This window comes from Micropterus dolomieu, linkage group LG23 (assembly GCF_021292245.1).
Source record: "Micropterus dolomieu isolate WLL.071019.BEF.003 ecotype Adirondacks linkage group LG23, ASM2129224v1, whole genome shotgun sequence".
Lineage (NCBI taxonomy): Eukaryota > Metazoa > Chordata > Actinopteri > Centrarchiformes > Centrarchidae > Micropterus > Micropterus dolomieu.
Genome location: NC_060172.1, coordinates 32,320,605 through 32,333,294, shown reverse-complemented (window position 1 = coordinate 32,333,294; position 12,690 = coordinate 32,320,605). Strand labels below are relative to the sequence as shown.

The window sequence follows — 12,690 nt, the reverse complement described above, 5'->3', positions numbered from 1 at the left end:
GGATTAAATACAACTCTGGGTTATCTGAAATATTGCTCTCAACTCAAACTCTGAGTTTGATTCTTGCCACAGTTTTTCTGATGTTTTGGCTGAACCTCAATGTCCGTACCTTATATTTGTAACGTTTATCAACCATTTTGCTGTGCGTTTTGATCTGTTTCCTGTAATTCAGCCATATGGTTGCTGTGTCAACGTTTCTAGCAGCATTAAAGGGTTCATTATCATTCATACTGTGTGCTGGTGTCGGTGGTCCTGAATAGGTTGAGGTTAGGCCAGATATTGTCTGATGGAATTGTTTGGTTGATTTTAAAAATGGCAGATAAGCTCCTGTGGCCAATCACTTGAGAGCTAACTTATAGCAGTTCGATAGCAGGAACGCCGTTGAGCCTTTAATGCGCTGGCTTAAGAGTAGAGCTTTTATGTTTGGCTTACATACAGCAGTGAGAGGATGGGTTTTCATTTGGAAACTCAGGTCTTGGTTTGTCAAACAAGACTAACTACAACCACACTAGCTGCTTTGAACTGGTAATATCCAGATGTTTGGCAGGTATAATGTTTAACATATTTACCATCTTAGTTTAGCATATGAGCATGGTAATATTTGCGAATTAACTTTAAACACAAAGTACAACTGAGGCTTATGGGAAATGTCATTAGTTTTGCAGGTATTTGGTCATAAAGTATTAGATAGATTTTGACATGATGATTGTACTAGGTAAAAACTTTATCACGTTATTACAATTCAACCTGGGGGAAACATGATTACTTGTACCAAATTGGCAATCCATCCAGTTCAATCTAAAATTTGACAGAAGAGCGTGGGGGTGAATAGAGAAGCTGAAGAGGTGTAATCCATCATTGCAAAAATATTCCAGATAATAAACATGTCAAACAGTGTTTGTAATGCTGCTCTTAGCTTGTCTTACAGCAAAACAGGGTTTTGCTGCATCCTGTATTAAAAAAGCAATGCTTTGTCTGTTCTCCTACATTATCTTTAGGTCTGCCTGTTTGTTGCAACAGCAGTGATCCCAGGCAATTACTCTCGACTCCTCAGTCACAGTTGGTCATTGGCCAGCTATCCTTTTCCCTAAAGTATAGGTCCCAACCCTTAAACCCTGCCAGTGAAATGGGAGCAAGCCTTTTTGTACTCTTGCTTAAATGTCTGCCTCTGTGAGATCACTTCTAAAGTTTGTTTTTATTGCTTTTGCTGGCTGCTCTGTCAAGAGAGTGGCTTTTACTTGTGCATGAAGTGCAAAACATTTCTGGGTTGCTCAGTGCTGATACGGAACAACAGAGAGGTAATTAGGTCATTTGTTGTCATACTAGTTTGTGTCTCTCAAAAGAGACACAGCCACAGAAAAAGACGTTGTTCTCTGAAGACTCTATTTACCCCTGGCCCTCCATTAAAACGGTCTTCAAATCAAGCCCTCTTTATTGGGAACAAAAACACTTCCATGTGTTGTTCTCCCCTCACTGGCACCATGACATTGCTTAGACAATATCTGTTTAGTGGACTTTCGGAGCACATAAATACCTTCAGTCTCAGTTTTAATGCTTGCTGTTGTGAAAGCAGAAAATGTTTCTTTTGCCTGAACAGACAGATGCAGATTTAATCTAAAACGCTGAAACAAATAGAATAGAAAAGGAAAACATTATCAATGCAGTTGTGAGAGAGAGGGGGACCGAGATGTACCAAACATTTACAAGCCTCTGGGGCACTGAGAAACGGAGAGAGAGACGTCACGCTAAGAAAACCAATTCTGAACACCAGGTACTGCCAGGCTGAGCTTCAGTAGCACTGAACAACATTACCACTGTTTCTGATGGCAACTCTCTCCAACCTGGACCTCACCCCATCTGACTACTAGGCCATATGCTAACATCATATCATCTTCTGGTGTTCAGCTCAATACATAAAACTCTGCCACAGGATGTTCTACTCATTACGCTGGGGGGTGCTAAAGGGAGAAAAAGAGCACCAAATGACTCATGTCATGCTCAAAACTATGCATACACATTGTTTTGTTATACATATTGATACATGAAATACACCTGAAATTAGCTATTAACTCTTTTCAATAAGTGGAACTTAATGACCCATAACCTGGAACTTTCTGAACGATTAAGAAACCGTAAGGCTTTGGTTCCAGGATCTGTCTCTATAGACACACCACTCAGGACAATCGTGGTCATTTTTGGGATGTGAGTGCAGCTCACTGTGGGACTGCCAACAATGGAGAAAGTGGGCTAATAAATATTTTCTTTCACATTCACACATGAGCCCCCACCTGCCATAGTAGGTCAACAGAATGGGCCGACAGGACCGGCATTACTGGGAAATGTAATTTATCTAGTAGCTATAGTTTATTTAAACAAATGCAGAATAAGACCGCAAAACATGTGACAGATCTTCTGTATCACAATATCCCCTTTATATTGAAATACACTTCCTTGCAGTGCTTATCTTATCCTGCTTCATTAGCCTGTGGTGTTTGGTGTGGGGATCTGGGACTTAGATTTAATACCACCTCCTGAGCAGTGCCCAGATTTAAGGTCCAGGAACTCGCCCACAAAGCGTGGACAAAGCAGAACCTGTGAGAATGGGTACACGTTAAGTCACGGGTTGTAATTGAGGTTTGGTTGAACTTGAGAACCAAATGGTCGCCCCGTTCAGTGCTGTCTCAGAAAAGAAAGGATCAGATTTCATGCATCACATAAAAACCCCATCCATGGCCACTCCAGAGCTGTATGGTTAGCAGTTCATGGGTTAATTAAAATACCGCCTGTTAAGCTAAAGTATTCATCCTTGTGGTATAATGCAGAAATTAATTAAGAAAGGAGTTTTACGCTGGGAGATTTTTCTGTCTTTTTAGCAGAGGAAATCGAGTACCACCTGGGACCCCGTGATATTTGGGTATGAGGAATATTTTGCATTACCTGCGTTTATGGAAATGTTGAGTTTTCTATACACCTGTAAGATTTGAAACAATGATATTAACTGAGGGCAGTCGGTGTTGGTGGATGCATTGCGGGAATGCTCTTGAGTTCAACTCTCTTGAGTTTATGGGATTTCCCTCATGCACTTGGGTTGAATCAAATACGGGCTAATATTTTCTCTCTGGGTCTTTCGGCATTGATCAGGCTGGTCCTTGGAATGGATGAGACCACTATTGTTTAAAAACTGGTCAAATGTTTTGATTAGAATAACACCATTTAAGATGAAGTTATCAACAAGATCCAATAAAAATAAGAAGTGTTCATGAATATGGAATTAAATTCTGAAGGGAACACATTTAATGTGATTAATCTATATAGTTATCTCAGTCATTTTTGTTTTGGGTTTTGGATTACGTGCATACAATAACATATATGGACTACTGAATTGCAATGTGGGTGAATAAATTGTAATCCAGGTTCATTATACATTTTTAATACAAATGTGTCCATGCAGATTCTTCTTTCTTTTTTGAGAGAGAGAGGGAAAAGAAATGTTATAGCTTTATTCGCAGCAATGATGTGGGGTTTTTTTGTCTAGCTGTATTTAGGTGTAACTTTATAATAAAATAAAATAATAATTATGAGGATAAACAAGACAAAAAGGCAACAGATGTTAATTACAAGTCTTTGGGAAGAATGTGAGCCAGAATTTGATTTATTTTACATGAAGGTTTGAATATACCTTTTCTTTCTGAAGAGGGCACATCAAACTGAGCGTCTTTCTTAAAACAGCTGTCCAGATGATTCTGTTTTTATGCTAAGCAGATGCTAGCTGTGCCATGCTTGTTTCCTCATCTGTGTTTCATCAATAAGTGGGCGGTCAGCACTTGAAGCTCATGGGTATAATTATTTTAAACAATATTCTGTTGGTGGACCGTGTTTGAATGTGTCCCCCTTTTCTTTCAGTTGTTTTGTGTTGCCCCCTTATTTTATGTAGTATAGGTCAGTCAGTACTGTGATTTAATGCTGCCTTACATCCTTGTTTTGTCTGTATCGGCTTGAAAGTAATGTAGACTGGATGAGCCGGGGATCGAACCTGCTGATATTCTGATAAGTGGGCAACCTGCTCTACCTCTGTTCCACAGCCGCCCCACTCTTAATAATAGATTTTCCTACACTGTTTGATAAAACATGAACTCATGTACTATATTTTAGATCTTATGCCAGAACTTCATTAAAGCTATAGCATATTACACGTACGACTGAAACAGTAATAGCTGCATCATTATATGAAATGAGAAAATCTTGGTTTCTGTTGCCTGACATGTTCGGCAAACATGAATAGAATTGAAATTTAAGTATTGTGTTTTAGTGCTGTCCACCCATAAGTTTGTAAAAATGGACCTGGCAAAGAGTTTGTGAAGTTTGTGATGTTTCTTGAAATGATAAATGCTTGTCTAATGGGCCGACTCCTCTCTATCTGTGTCTTTCAGTTGTCCCTCGGGGATGAACAGTGTGAAGTGACGCGGAACGGCTATGAGTCTAAGGAGCTGGTGTACTTAGTTCATATTTACTGCCAGGTAAGACTCACTCCCCTGGGTGTGATGGTGCAGTCATACAGAAATACATCTGACCTATCACAGCATGCATACACTCTATTATATACTAACTCCCACACACCCATTTCATCTGCAAGCACAAACCCAAACATTTGTAAAAATGTATCCATACTTCCTGTTATATTTCTCTTATATTTTAGGATATAATTAATACAGATTTTTTAATATTTATGTTGAAGTCTTGGAGCATAGGTTGCAATGTTTTCTGTGTTATTATTCTGTGTTTAAAAAGATCCCCCCCGCACGTTTTTGCCCACAACAGAGAAACTATGCTGCTATGTTTTAGGGTTTCCAGACGCTGCCTCTGTCCTCTCTGTAAGTGTTTCAGCGAAGGCTGAGCTCCGCAGCTGCTCCACACACACCTCGATGACAAAAGAGACACACACATTCCCTCATATCGAAGATGTCGTGCTAGCAAGAGCTCATCACTTCAACAAACTCTCAGAAGTGAAACCACATCGGCAGATCGACACGAGCTGGTTGTAGATTTTAATATCGTAAGATCTGGTGGCACGAGATCTTGTCACACCCCTAGTCATTTTCTATTATTGATGGCAGTGGCCTTATGGAGTGTTCGCTTCATTGGCTCTGTTGTGTCCATGCACTTCTGTGTATTTCTTGCTTAGTTTCATTGTAGGTATATGTATAAAAGTTGGCTTAGTCATGTTTAAAATTCCTTTTTAAATGAGGTGATGATGTCAGAGTAAAGTAGCAGCCAAATTATTTATGATTACATCCTATACAAAGTAAAGCAAGACATTTGATTTCCCCGAAGTTGGGCTTAGCCTTAAAGTAGAACACACACATGCACACCAGCTGCTCAGATTACTTTGCCCTAGCCTCCTCCAGTGACATTTTTGATTCTGGTTTCATGCATTTCCCTCTACAGATCATATTCCATTTGCACGACCTTGGCAATGCCACACAAGTATGTGTACTTGGAAATCCCAACTTCTTACAGCCATCGGAAAACTGTTATATGTACACTAGTTCTACTTGAAAAGGGGGAAACTGGCATAGAGTTAGCCTTAAGTTCTGCACTCAGAGCTTTAAACAGAGAAAGTAGCACAGCACAGTGAGACTGGTTCAGTTCCACAGACCCAGAAAGGGGGGTAACTAGAAACACCGTCAGAAAGTGGGGCAGGAAAGCATAAAGAGTTCTGCAAGCCCACAGAGCCCTCCCAGCCCGTCTCTACCAGCCAGCACTTTTAAAACAGCACTAGAATCAGTGCGCTGAGTGGTGCACTGCAGTCCCAGTCACACAAGCCCTGGCCTCGGTACAGACGGATCTTTCTAGGCCAAATCAAAGCAAAAGACTTTTTCCACCACTAGTTTCCCTCAGTGGGGTTTTGAGGTTTGGAGCCCCGTCTTACTGGATGAAAAAGAAACAACAAATCCATGGAAGAACTCGTAGATAAAAAAAAAAAGGAAAAAGAAAAGTTGCATTTAATGTGGTGGATTGAGGGCAAAATTCTCTTGGTTTGCACTTGCACTGTTGGCATTTAATCACTGCATTTTACTAGGAAGGGCTGAGTAAGCTGTTGATGTTCTTTGTTTATGAAGACATTTCTAATATCAAAGTATTTAAGTCCATGGGAGACTTGATTCAAATTTTCTTTTTTTTTTGAGAAAGTGCCATTGTGTCAGAAGCATGAAAAGAAGAGGGTCTGTCGGGACTAAAACAAAAGAGACCCAGAGAAAAAAGGAAAAACAGAAGTGTTGGTTGATAAAGGTTTTAGCGGGATTGTCTTTTTGCTGATACAGAGGCTGGTGGAAGAGTTTTTGTATGTTACCCACAAAGTTCAACTACTGGCAACAAAAAAAGTTCTCAACCAGGTCAAGAAGCCTGCTTTGGTTTGTTAAGAGGCTACACCAGATAGTGGTATGACTAATGAGATGACCGCAGGTACAGTAACACTTTAAAGTATAAGTTTTTATATATTGAAAGCAATGTAAGCATTAGTTGACTTTTCCAAGTAAGAAAGCGAAGGGGGGAAAAAAAAAACAAACAAGAAGAAAGAAATAGAATCATAAAACAATGTTAACAGTAGATGAGAACATAAAATGGCCAAAGTGGTGGAGCCGCACAATCAGGAAACAGCATAAAGGTCAGCAACAAAAATAACACCAAGCAGTCAGCTTAATGTTTTTTTAAGACAGGCAGCTTAGCTTGCTACTGAATTGTCTGGTAGACATTTGTGGTTCAATACGTTTGACCTCAGATTTGTCATCCTTAAATTTTATGACCTTTTGGAACATCCAGCGTTTCATATCAATAAACCTGCAATAACCGTTTGTTTGGCCATTTGAGCAGAAACACGCTGCAGACAAAAACCCCTCCTATCGTCACCTTTTAAGTTGATATGGTGAAGTTGTTAGCAAGCAGTTTCCTGTTTACACATCCAGCAGATACTGCGCAACGTTAGCATTCATTTGGAGTCATGTTTGTGTGTAAACATTAGATGATGAATGTATTTCCAATACTTACTCTTTTTTTTAGCTCTCCAGCAAATCCTGAGAAAAATATCTGGCTCTTTAGCCACTAAATGCTCCACTGTGTTCACCAGCTGGTCACTAACTGTGTCTGGCTGCTATTTGGTGCTGAGCAGTGGACAGTGGGTTGTTAGAGCTTTTTTGCTAAAAACAGCTGCCTGCTGCGGCTGATAAAGACGCAGGTGAGAGCGAACCAAAACAGTAAAGTTGAGGGCTGTTGAACCAAAACAGTGAGCTGAAAGACACTAACATCCCCTGTAGAGCTTTGGGGTGGTAATTATCTGTGGTTTTTTTCACTGCGAGTGACGCCTATAATATATAAGTAGTCATGTGATCCATTGTTAATATTAAAATGTATTATAGCCACTAAGACTGACTAAAATTGTTAGATTGCAGTGGAACCTATAACTTTGTGTCATCCACGTAGCAGTGGAAGAGAACATCATGGCTCTGTATCACCTGACTGAGGGGAAACATATCAAGTGAAAACTTGGTTGGTGGGCTTCGGGTTGAGGCTGTGCTGAGCTGCCCTGGGGATGTGTGAAGGCCTGTGGTTCGGGGCTTTGGATCTCTGGGTGTGGGGCAGGTCTGTGAGCTGGGGAGGCTGGGTTCCCCTGGCTCTGGCATGCTAGAGGGGCTTTTGCTACAAGCCCTGGACTGGAGGGACCTGGCGTCCTTCTAGCCTAGGGGGGCAGGGGACGGCGCTGAATGCTGGGGCCTGTCAGGAATCTGGCAACTATCCCCCAATTTTAACTGCACCTTAGTTACCACGCACCTTATCTCTACTCCACCATACAACACTCCACAAACCATGACATGCATCCAACACAATAAAATATATTTACACAGGCAGACACAGGGGATTGAGGGTTGGACGGGTCTCATTGGCACCATTTCCTGCCCCTGGAACTTCGGGGCGTCAAGGTTGCCATGGGGTCTGTGTCCGGGATCCACTGTCTCCTCAGCGGGCCAACAATGAACCCTTGAGGAATACAACAATTAATCTGCCTTACAGAGGAACAGAGTTTTCTGTTACAACAGAAAAGCTTCTGTCAGACAGTTCTAAACATATTTTTGGCAATTCCTTTTCAAAGGGTTGGGGCTATGTTTCAAACAGGAAGAATGTGGGAACATCAGAGCCAAAAGACAAATTATAAGCACACATAAATGTTGTATAAAGGGTAGGGCGTGGCGATATGGCCAAAAATGTTATGATAAAAAAAAAATTCATACTATTTGATATTGATAATTATCAAAATAAATGTCAAATCATTATTTCTTTCAACTTTAAAGGCTGATTTTTGCTCCTGAGTGAAAATTGAAGAAACCAGATGGTTACTTGTGTGGTAAACTTTTATTTATGGTAAGAACATGACAAAAACTTGATGCCAAACAGTGGATCACTTTACAAGTCTGATGGAGAACATTCAAAACTTTTATGATAAAATCTTTTTTCTGTCCCTTTTCCTCAACAAAATAAATTTGTTAATAGAAAAATGTATGCTAATTTGTTCATGATTTAAATAAATTCAGTCAAACATTTATTGACGATATATTGAACATTTTTTATATTATTGAAGAAAATTATATTGCAATAATTATCATTATTGTTTTATTGCCTAGCCCTAATAAAAGGCCATATAAGTTTGGCAGCTTCACATATTTAGTGTTGCTGTTGTGCAACCTGCCAAGTACTTAAATGTTGGAGGCTGCCACAGCACATGAACGCTTCAACCCAGTAGAGTCTTCAGAACAATCCCTTACAGACTCAGCTAGCTGATTATCATATTGTATGGAAATGAATGGAAATAGATTACTGCCTGGAAGTTTGTGTGTACTTTATTTTGCTGCAAAGCGTTTCCAAAGAACAGATTCATGTTTAAGCTTGATGAATACATTTTCCTAACTTCCAGGCAGTAATCTATTTCCATTCACTATTTCCATTCCATTCAATACTACAAATTGTGTGTACTTTATTTTGCTGCAAAGCGTTTCCAAAGAACAGATTCATGTTTAAGCTTGATGAATACATTTTCCTATTTGTAGTATGGTCATGGTGCGTAATTATATCTTCCTCTCCCACAACTGAAATATCTTTCTACAGTTTGAGACACCTGGGGTGTAATATTGTATGTGCTGTCACTACCAATTGTAAGGGTCTTATTGTGGTTATATGGTGATTACTTCTTTTGAAGTGCCTACCCAAAATCCTATATAGTTATATTTGTATTGTATTCCATCGATCTGCCAATACATTGTTTATTTTAAAGGATGTTTTTTTTATTTATTGAATTACTCCTTTTTCGTTTGGTTGTTGCAGCCGACCCAGATGTTAAATTTATAACAAACTTAATGCAGACAATGTGTGTGGCAATTCACACTTTCTTTCATTGTCTGTTTTCAAATACTGTATCAGTCAATAATGGTGTACCACAGGGCTCTGTATTAGGTCCACTTCTATTCACTATTTATATAAACAATATGGGTCGAAATGTGTCAAATGCTAATTTTCATTTTTATGCTGATGATACTGTTATGTTTTGCTGTGCATCAATTCGTTTATCGAAGTCCAAAATATCCTTATGCAGCTGAAATTAGTTCTAAATGCAGATAAGTCCAAACTTATGTTGTTTACCAAATACAGGAACAGGCCACAAAACATCCCTCCGGTGGTGACTCTGAGGGGAAGTTGTTAACTCCTATAAATACCTGGGTCTTTTGATTGATGACTCCCTGACTTTTAAGCCACGTGTGCTATACCTGGTGAAAAAGCTGAGGCTAAAATTGGGTTTTTATTTTCGAAATAAGCTGTGTTTTTCTTTTAATGTAAAAAAGCGACTTGTGGCCACCACTTTTTTATCTGTTCTGGACTATAGTGATCTTTTATATATGCATACCTGTGCACAGTCTTCAAATGATTGACAAAGCTTACCATGCTTCCATGAGGTTCATTACCAATTGCAAAGCGCTGACTCACCACTGTGAGCTATACTCTGGGGTAGGATGGCCTCCTCTGGCCACCCGTAGGCTCTGTCACTGGTACACCTTCATATATAAGGCAATTCTTGATCTGCTGCCAAGCTACTTATGTGTCTTATCATGCAGAAAAGTAACGGGTGTTCTTAGGACTTCTTTATGCTCTGTTCCAAATACCCATACAGAAACTGGAAAAAAGGCATCTGTGTATTCTGCACCCTCAGCATGGAATATGTTGCAAAAGCACTTGAAACTCATTGAATTAATTAATCTTGCTAAATGCTTTTAAATCCAAAATGAAAGACTTAGAGGCAGATGCCTTAATGTAAATGTTCTTAGATTGTGAAAATAACTCTAAATGATTTTGTAAAATGTTAGCTTACTAGTCTTCTGTGTTATTTGTCTGTACCTATATGTGTTTTTTTATTTTTGTATATGCTGCTGCCTGTCTTGGCCAGGTCACCCTTGCAAAAGAGGTTCTTAATCTCAATGGGACTCTCGTGGTTAAATAAAGGTTAAATAACATTTCCTAGGCACCTGTCTACAGGGTATGCATTAGACATCATTTAATTTTCCTATGTTAATTAGTGAAAAAAATATCAACTTAAGCCTAGTTGCAGTTAAATAGAAACATTGCTCACATGTAGCTGTTTAATCAGGTAATGTGATCTCTGTCTCCGTTTCCATGCTGTTTACTCTCATGTATTTTTGTTGTTGTTCTGAAGGGTCGAAGTTGGATTGTGAAACGCAGCTATGAGGATTTCCGTGTCCTGGACAAGCATCTGCACCTCTGTATCTATGATCGACGTTTCTCCCAGCTGCCTGAGCTGCCTCGATTGGACAGTCTGACTGATCAGTCAGAGGTAAGCACTGAAAACAAACGTGGAGGAGGAGATATATTGGATTTAGATCCCATGTTCCTCACATTTAAACTTGAAAGTAATCCTGGCCACATGTAAAGGCTTAACTAATGATCATATTCTCATGTACAGCATGCAAAATTAATACATTATTAGATTAATTATAGATTATTTGTATTAGGTTTGGGGAGCCTTGCTTTTCTTAGATCTCACACAGCTTTGTTTACGCTCTCACTGAACCATTCAGTACTCAGTCAGCCCCTAAATTAAATGAATGATAGCATTTGCTGCCCATATACTTTTAAATTCAAAATAACAAGGTATCAGTTATCTAGAAAACCTCCTCCAGTTACTGTGCTTTGATATGCAATATGAACGACGTGGGTTTTGTCTTGGGAATGCACACTTTGGTTTTTTGCCAGTTATTCCCCGTTCAGCCCGCCTGTGGATAGTATTGAGTCAGGCGAAACCTTTATGGTCCGATTGAGGCTTTAAAAGGAATACAGAGGTTAGGTATCAAACCAAACTGGTAAAACCAGTTCATCACTGAGGGGTATTGTGTGTGTGGATGCTTTCAGAGTAATAGCTTTACAAAGCTGCCTGCAGCACACTATTATACTTTCACCAGTAGCTGTTTTTATGAGATTCAAAAGGTCCCAGTAGTTAACAGTGACGTAATTGCAGGTTTCGACAGAAGAACTCCCCTACCAGAGGTGAAACTTGCGTCCTACCCCATCTTCTCTGTAGTGTTATCATTAGCTTAAATGGTCAGATTTTGGGCAGTCATATGAAGTCATAGCTGCAAATGTCATTTCACTACCATGCAACACTCTTTAGCTGTGTAATTAGCTGCCTTTGTCCCTCAAAAACACAACTAAAGAAGGCGATGACTTTTACTTGTAATTATTAACATCCATTGTAACAGCTAAGTTTAATATTGAGTGTGTTAGTAGTGGATTGTACAGTAGTACGTAGTAGTAAATTGTACTATCTGGGATAAATGGAAAGATTTATTGTAAATGGTGTGTTTTCTTCCATGTTAGTCAGTTTCCCAGATGTTGTTGGCTTACCTCTCCCGGCTCTCAGCAATCGCTGACAACAAGATCAACTGTGGGCCCGCTCTCACATGGATGGAGGTAAGGCTGTCATCTGTCTTTAAGGAGTACACTGACTCTTTGGCAGAAAAAAACAGATGTTTACAGTGGGTCAGAGAGCCTTTTTGCCAAAAGGTTGAGGCTTTGCTTCAGATCATTTATTATTTATTATTATTTATGCCTTTCAATGGCTTTACACCACACATGAAATGGTCATTCAGGAAATTAATTTATACCGCAGCATATTATGAATAAGGAAATTAGAGGTAGAGGTTGCTGTCAAAATTGCTGGACACAAAGAGAAATGCCTTAAAAATAACTGCATCAATAAATAAGGAAAATACAGAAACAATGCTAAGACAAGGACCTGGGGCCTTATAGTGTTCTACTTTTCTATAAAAGATTAATACAGGTCTCTGTAGCCACAGGAATACTATAGATATACTCTATAGAATTGATGTAGGATTACTACAATCTTGTAGTATGTATTGGCAGCAATTTCTAGCCATCCCAGCTGCTCATTCTTTCTTCACAAAAGTATTTGAATAAGCTGCTATGAGCTGAGTTTACCTCACCACTTCACCAAAATAGCTTTTTATGGAGACTATTATATTGTCATGTTTCTGGATCATTTCCCAACGTCATTTGTTAGTCAATGGCTGCCACTGTTGAAATGACATGTACACTGTGTGTGTGTGTGTGTGTGTGTGT

The 12,690-nt window shown here is 39.4% G+C and overlaps 1 protein-coding gene across 5 annotated transcripts in view; it reads left to right on the top strand.

Moving 5' to 3' along the window:
- Positions 1-12,690, top strand: part of arhgap32b (Rho GTPase activating protein 32b) — a 229,049-nt gene that overhangs the window by 180,842 nt on the left and 35,517 nt on the right. For all 5 annotated transcript variants that reach the window (XM_046039714.1, XM_046039713.1, XM_046039709.1 and 2 more), the window contains 3 exons: positions 4,431-4,517; positions 10,751-10,888; positions 11,929-12,021. In XM_046039714.1, the coding sequence (XP_045895670.1) occupies positions 4,431-4,517; positions 10,751-10,888; positions 11,929-12,021 (318 nt within the window). The remainder of the gene's footprint in view (positions 1-4,430; positions 4,518-10,750; positions 10,889-11,928; positions 12,022-12,690) is intronic.